The following is a 7,552-nucleotide window of genomic DNA, read 5'->3' on the forward strand; positions in this document are numbered from 1 at the left end:
TCATCTTTCACAAACAGCTATTTTATTCTCAGAGTCGGATAAACACATTGAGAAGACGTATATTCTCCACTAAGAGTGAGGCGAGAACTTGTGCCAAGAGGAGGTGTGTGATGTGACCCTGGTCGGCAAAAGGGCTCTGGTCTTTACCAGCTTTGGACTGGTTTTCAACCTCCACCAGGAAGAGTGATGCCTTTGAGGTGCTCTCTTGCCACCTGGCATCTCTTCATTTGCTTTCATCCTTCCACAGCTGACCTGGAAGGTGACAGCTCTCACAGCGCTCCCTTCTGCAGGTCCGTGTCCACACGTGGGTCCACTTCAATACTGGGACTGCAGAGATGCAGCATCCGGCATCCTCTAGTGATCTTCTAAAAGGCAATGACACATGTGAGAGGGACTCTGGGACCTCTGCTGGACAGGGCATCTCTCCAGCTGTGGTCACCCTGTTCCAAACTGCTCTCCAAGCTTCTCGGAACCTCTTCCCCTCATCTCCTAGCCCCCACCCCATACCACCCTCTCCTCCCTCAGCATCTCCTTCTCTTCCTTCTCCAACTTCATCCTCCTACATTGGTTAGTATCCTGCTGTCTCTTTCTAGTTGAATGTATTTTAGTATTCCCATGAGCAGGATGAACATGGGAGTTACTGTCGGCAATGACAGATGTGCTGGTAGCTTAGACTTAACCATCGTCCCACGGTGTTTTAGACCTAGCTTCCCCGTGCATCGTCCCATAGACATACACACTATGATAACCTGCCAGTTGACTCAGACACGAGCAAAATAGATACAAATTCAGCAATGTACCTGGGCAGTGTTGGATGCTTGCTCTCTGGATTCCTTCCATGTTCTTCATTTCTGGGGAACAACTCTGTTGTGCCCCAGGGGAGGTTTTTTTCTGGACGGAATGCAGCAACACAGGTTCATCAGGCCATTTCGGATGTTCTTGAGCCACCCCCTAAATCTTTTGGGCCAGGGCCTGCTTGCGACAGGCTTAACCTCTGCTGAGTCACTGGATTTGTCTTCTGTGCTTTCAGTGTTGATGGTCTTCTTGCCTCTGCTGTGCACTGAAGAAAAGCAGGGGTCACTAATAGAAATTCTGTGGGTTAGCTCCACTGTGGGTGCTATCTGACGTGGCCTGCAGAGAAGACCGCCAGGCCAACTGGCCCTCTTGACTAATCGATGACTAGGAGTCTGGCCGAGGTCCGAACCTTGACTATCAGAGGATGACCCGAGCCATCTGGGCTCGCTTCCTCGACTTCTGAGCCCTCGCACTGAAGTAGCAGGGTAATCAAGGGTCGGGAATGGGGTCATGCATGGATGAGGCCGGGTTGGGTTGTCACACTCCTGAAGAGCCTGCTTTTCCAATAGGTAATAACAAGCCATACTTTGGTTGAATTTCTTCTGATCGAGGGAGTCTTTAACCTCTTGGGCTTCAAATCCAATGTCCTGCATTGCTCTAAGAATGGCTGGGTCTGGCCTGAGGGGGATGAGTTCCTTACAAGGTTCTGGGAACCCCTCTGAGTCTATCTTAAGCCAGGGATGAGTCAAAAGATCAGGAATTGTGGGCCTCTGCTGGGAGTTCACTTTCAATAAAAGACTCAGCAGGTCTTGTAGCTCTTCTGACAGGCCAGGTGGGACAACGTACGTCCCTAACACAATTTGCCTTCGGAGTAGCGGTATGCTGGCAGCCTCAAATGGGACCTTTCCAACTGTCATATAATAAAGAATTACTCCTAGGGCCCACACGTCGACCTTGGGGCCCTCATAAAATTTCCCGAGTAACAGCTCAGGAGCAGAAAATGCATAAGTCCCATAGGGCTTTCTCAACTTTTGCCCAGGCCGCACTTGAGTGGCAGAACCAAAATCAATGATTTTAATTCTTCCCTTGGTATCGACTAACAGATTATCGGGTTTAAGGTCCCGGTGTATAATGCCTTCTTCATGGCAGTATCCCACAGCACTTAATAATTGTCTGAATATGCCCCGTGCTTCATCCTCCTGCAGATGGCCAGCCTCTTTGATGTGAGAATAAAGCTGGTTCCCCTTGGCCAACTCCATGATGAGGTATGTTATCTTTTCAGTGTCAATGACTTGTATGAGAGATACAATATTTGGGTGGTTGATCCTCATCATGATTTCTACCTCAGATGTGACCTGCTGGCACCACTGTTGTCTCTTGAGGAGCATTTTGACAGCCACGGGGGTACCTGTGAGGCGGTGCACGGCCAACTTCACGGCCGCGTGGAATCCATGGCCGATGGTATTCAAAACCAAATATTGAGAGCAGAAACTCTCTGTGCAAGAGCTGCCCTGAGATCGGAGCCTTTCTGACTCCCGTTTGCTCCGGAAGCTCATTGGAGGTAACAGAGTATAAATGCTACCTAAGAGGAAGGAAAAAGAAATAAAGGGAAGAAAGAGAGCTAAGATGGAAAGTAAAATAGTGAAAAATAAGAAAAACAGAAAACTAAAACCAACCAAAACAACAACAGAAACCCTCAAAAGTAAAACAACGTACCAAGCCAAGGAAATCCTAAGTAAAAAACTACATACTAGTCACTAGGAGGGAGGAGCACAGCTCAGCCACACTAAGATCAACATCACTGATTGTGTAAGAAAAAGAATGTACAATGAAATGAACGATCAAAGAAATTAAAACTATTAACAGTTAGAAAACCCAAGCTACAGAAAATGAAATGAAACAAAATCAACTTCCAAACAAGCAAAACTACATAAAAGCTAAAAACCTAGAGATTAAAACAAAATAGAACGCACTCATCAAAACTCCTAGAATATAGAAAGTATTAAAGAGACAACTCTAAGGAAACGTCCCAGTGAACAATTGGGATTAATTGAGATAGGGGTCTTCAAAGGGTTTTTCTCACAAGTCATGCATGGCTAAGGAATGTATGGCTAAGAAATATATATGTATATGTTCACCATCTTGGGCCATTAGGGAGATGAAAACTAAAACTAGTTTGAGACTTCATCTTATTCTAATCAGAATGGCAAAGGCAACAATGCTGGGGTGCATGTGGGGGATGGAGACCCTCATGCACAGTGTCCGTGGGAGGATATAAACTGAGGTGGCCACTGTTGAGTGTGGGGGTTCCTCAGAAAACTAGAAATAGGTGTGCCACCTGATACAGCTACGCCATTCCTGGGATATACTCAAGGAACAATATTTCCTGCTGCAAAGACACTTGTTCATCCATGTTCACTACTGTTTCATTTGTTCACGGTGCAGGGAATGTAGACAGCCTAGGTATCCGTCCAGCTGATGAATGACTAATGCGAGTGTGGTACCTACACACAGTGGAATGTCATTCAGATGTAAAAGAAACTGAAATTATCAAGTTTCCAACTAAATGCTTGGAGCTAGACAAGGTTACACTAAGTGAGCTCACCCAGACTCAAGATAACAAACACAGCATGTTCTTACTCATATGCACATCCTTGCAAGAAGTCTTCAGATTTAATAGTACAACTCTCATATCTCAGAGAAATTTCTTGGTGCAATTGCACAGAAACTCATAGCTGCTAAAAGACTGGAGAATACCTGTTGACAAAGTGCTCAGGCAAAACAGGTGTGGTGGTGTGTCCACATTCCCTCCCTCCCTCCCTCCATGGCTCAGGGACTATAATGGAAAACAAGGGCAGAGACATTGTAAGATTCTGGGGTTGGGAAGAGACGTATCAAAATATCTTCTCAACACATGACCACCTCATTCATAAACTCCCAACAGCTGTGACTGCCTGCATCAGATCTCCACAAAATCAAGCAGTCCTGCATGACTAACCCAGAGTGGGAACATTGACAGTTGATGACACATAGGGAAGAGAGTCATTCCCCACACTCAGGAACACAGGACACCAGGTTATTAAAAAACCATGAATTTGTGGGTTGTGGCAGGTGACTGTGAAGATGGATGTGGGAGGAGTTGGTGAAGGATGCAGGGAGTGAAGAGGATCCAAATACATTCAGTGGAAGATGAAATTCTCCAAGAATTTATATAACATTTAAAAACCACAAATAATCACAAACTCAAATCCCCAGTTAGAGTAAAAACAGCAATAACCAAAACTCCCATGCATAAAGAGTCCTATGAGAGGTACCCAAATCCCATGGGGGAGACAGCTGGACTCTCAGAAGTGAGGAGAATTCTGGGAGCATGGGGGAGGCCACCAATTCTCCTCACGTTCCTGGCAGAAGAGGAACCTGCCTAGAGCCCCGTGCACCCAGGATCCTAGGAGCAGTCAGGCAGTCTCTCCCTGTGCAAGAATTGAAAGCCATTCACAAGGGGCGAAGACATACTAGAGAGCAGTTCTAAGACCATCAGTTCTGCTCCAAGGGTCCTGCCTGAAGCCCTCAGGACACACCAACCCAGGAGCAGTCTGGGATAGAACCCTTTCAGTTCCTGCCTCCAACCAGAGCTGAGCCAGTCCCAAAGCTCTCTGTACCCAGAAATGACTGTGTGAAAGCCGGTCTCCAGGATTGCTGATACACAGGCTTACAGGAGGGTCAAGCCACTGTTATCGTCAGCAAGACCAGATAACACCAGAGACAACAGGATGGCAATTGAAAATTGCAGCAACCTAAGGATAATAGGGATGGAAGAGAGAAAGATTCCCAACTTAAAGGGCCAGTAAATATCTTCAAAAAATTATTGAAGGTAACATCCCTAACCTAAAATAAAAGATGCCCATAAACATCCAGGAAGCCTAGAGAACTCCAAATAGATTGGACCACAAAAGAAACACCAAATGCACAAAACAAAGACAGAATATTAAAAGCAGTAAGGGTAAAAGGTCACGTAACATATAAAGGCAGACCTATCAGAATTGCCGCAGACTCCTCACCAGAGACCTTGAAAGCCAGAAGATCCTGGGCAGATGTCAAACAGACCCTAAGAGAACAAAAATGCCAGACCAGGTTACTGTATCCAGCAAAATTCTCAACCAGCATAGCTGGAGAAAAGAAGATATTACATGGCAAAACCAAATTTACACAATATCTTTCCACAAATCCATCCCTAAAAAGGATAACAGATGGAAAACTCCAACACAAGGAGCGAAACTACCCCTTAGAAAAAGGAAGAACGTAATCCCCTTGCAACACACACAAAAGAGAGCTATACAAACATAATTCCACCTCTAGCAACGAAAACAACAGGAGACAGCAATCCTTAGATCCTATTCCTTAATATCTCGTACCAGCAATGGACTCAATTCCCCAATAAAAAGACATAGTCCAACAGGCTGGACATGTAAAAGAGGACCCAGAATTTTGCTGCATTGAGGAAACATACCTCAGTGTCAAAGACAGCCTCTACCTCAGAGTAAAAGTCTGGAAAACAATTTTCCAAGCAGATGGTCCCAAGGAACAAGCTGGAGTCGCCATTCTAACGTCTAACAAAATTGACTTTCAACCAAAAGTTATCAAAAAACTTTCATATTCATCAATGGAAAAATCCACCAAGATGAACTCTCAATCCTGAATATCTCTGCTTCAAATGCAAGGGCACCTATATTCATAAAAGTATACTTAGTCAAGCTCAAAGCACACATTGCACCTCACACAATAATCATTGGAGACTTCAACACCCCACTCTCATCAATGGACAGATCATGGAAACAGAAACTAAACAGAGACATAGCTAGTCTGACAGAAGTTTAGGAACCAAATGGATTTAACATATTTATAGAATATTTCATCGTAAAACAAAAGAATATACCTTCTTTTCAGTACCTCAAGATACCTTCCCCCAAACTGACCATATAATTAGTCACAAAACAGGTCTCAACAGATACAAGATTGAAACCAACATTAGCACAAAATTCTCCAAATTGTAAACATAAGAAAAACAAAAGAGAATTAAAAAATAACAACCTCAACAACTCTGAAAGCCAAAAACAATCCAAGCAAAGAAAACCAAAAAATAAAATCAGAAGCATAAAAGGTTAAAACTCAGATAATCCCTGGGTCGTGATGGTCCATACCTTTCCTCCCAGCACTCAGGAGGCAGAGGCAGGAAGATCTCTGAGTTTGAGGACTGCCTGGTCTATAGAGAAAGTTCCAGGGTACTCAGGGCTAAGCAGAAAAACCTATCCTTAGGAAAATAAACAAAGAAAAAACCCAAACCCAAGTCCAAACCCAAACCCTCCAATATCCCCAGGCTAGGGAGATAGTTCAGTAGTTAATTAGCAAAACTCAAGGGAAAATGTTCTGATCTTTAAAACCCATATAAAAGCTGTCAACCGTAAAATTTTAATTTTGGATTATGAAGTAGATCAAAGATCTCAACATAAAATCAGACACACTAAATGTAATACAAATAGTATTGAGAACTCATTGGTTCAGGAGACAACTTCCTGAACAGAACACCAATAGCTCAGATACTAAGATCAACAATGGGACCTCATGAAACTGAAATCTTCTGAAGTTGCAGAGGACACTGTCTTTAGGACAAAACAACAGCCTAAAGAGTGTGGAAAGATCTGCATGATCCTACATCTGACAGAGGGCTAATATCCAAAATACATAAAGGAGCCAAGAAGCTAGACATTGTGAATGCAAACAACCCAATTGAAAAGGGGCACAGAGCCAGAGAATTCTCAAGTGAGGAATCTCTAAAGGCTGAGAAGCACTTAAAGAAAAGTTCAACGTACTTAGTCATCAACGAAATACAAATCAAAATGACTCTGAAATTCCATTTTACACCCATCAGAATGTGTAAGATCTAAAACTCAAGTGACATCACATGCTGTTGAGGATATGGAGCAAGAAGAACACTCTTCCATTGTTGCTGGGAGTACCAACTTGCACAACCACTCTGGAAATCAATTTGGCCGTTTCTTAGAAAATCGGGAATAGTTCTAACTCAAGACCCACCTATACCACTCCCAGGCATATACCCAAAAGATGTTTCACCATACCACAGGCAACTTCCTCAACTGTATTCATAACAGCCTTATTCATAACAGCCAGAAACGTGAAACCACCCAGATGTCCCTCAATGAAGAATGGATAAGAAAATGTGGTTCATTTACACAATGGAATATTACTCAGCTATTAAAAGGAGGACACCGTGAAACTTGAACGCCAATGATTAGAAACTGAACATGTCATCCGGAGTGACGTAACCCAGACCCAGAAGGACAAACCTAGTATGTATACACTTATAAATGGATATTAGCTACAAAGTGCAGGATAACCATGCTATAATCAACAGACCCCAAAAAAGCTGAATAAGGATGACTCAAGGCAGGATGCTTGAATCTCATTCAAAAGGGAAATTCAAAAAGTTGAGTGGAGGGAGGCAACTGATGGGGAGAGGATTGGGGACAAGAACAGGGCAGGGCACAGAGGGAGGGGAAAGGAGAAGGCTGGGTTTGGGCAATGCATCTCTGGCATGAAGGAGACTGGGGGTGGGAGGTTCCAGGGAGTCAGAGTGATGCTAGCTGAGCCTACTAGCAGCTGGGGTTGGAGAGACTGACATACCCATGTCCTGTAGGTAGAAAGGATTTTCACTAGGGGAAGGGGGACACTAACCAACCCA

General features: G+C 43.9%; 1 protein-coding gene across 2 annotated transcripts in view; it reads right to left on the reverse strand.

Annotated features, from left to right (window-relative positions):
• Positions 1-7,552, reverse strand: part of LOC134482784 (sperm motility kinase 3A-like) — an 8,497-nt gene continuing 945 nt past the window's right edge. The window contains exons 2-3 of one of the 2 annotated variants that reach the window (XR_015645465.1): positions 801-1,060; positions 1-365 (exon numbers count right to left, since the gene is read on the reverse strand). Coding sequence is in view for 1 of the 2 variants with exons in the window: in XM_087598652.1 (XP_087454778.1) it covers positions 846-2,351 (1,506 nt within the window). In the remaining variant the exon portion in view is untranslated. Of the gene's footprint in view, positions 366-800; positions 2,378-7,552 lie in introns of both variants that reach the window. The other variant, XM_087598652.1, reaches the window with a different exon arrangement.

Source organism: Rattus norvegicus, chromosome 1 (assembly GCF_021556685.1).
Source record: "Rattus norvegicus strain SHRSP/BbbUtx chromosome 1, alternate assembly SHRSP_T2T, whole genome shotgun sequence".
Taxonomy (NCBI): domain Eukaryota; kingdom Metazoa; phylum Chordata; class Mammalia; order Rodentia; family Muridae; genus Rattus; species Rattus norvegicus.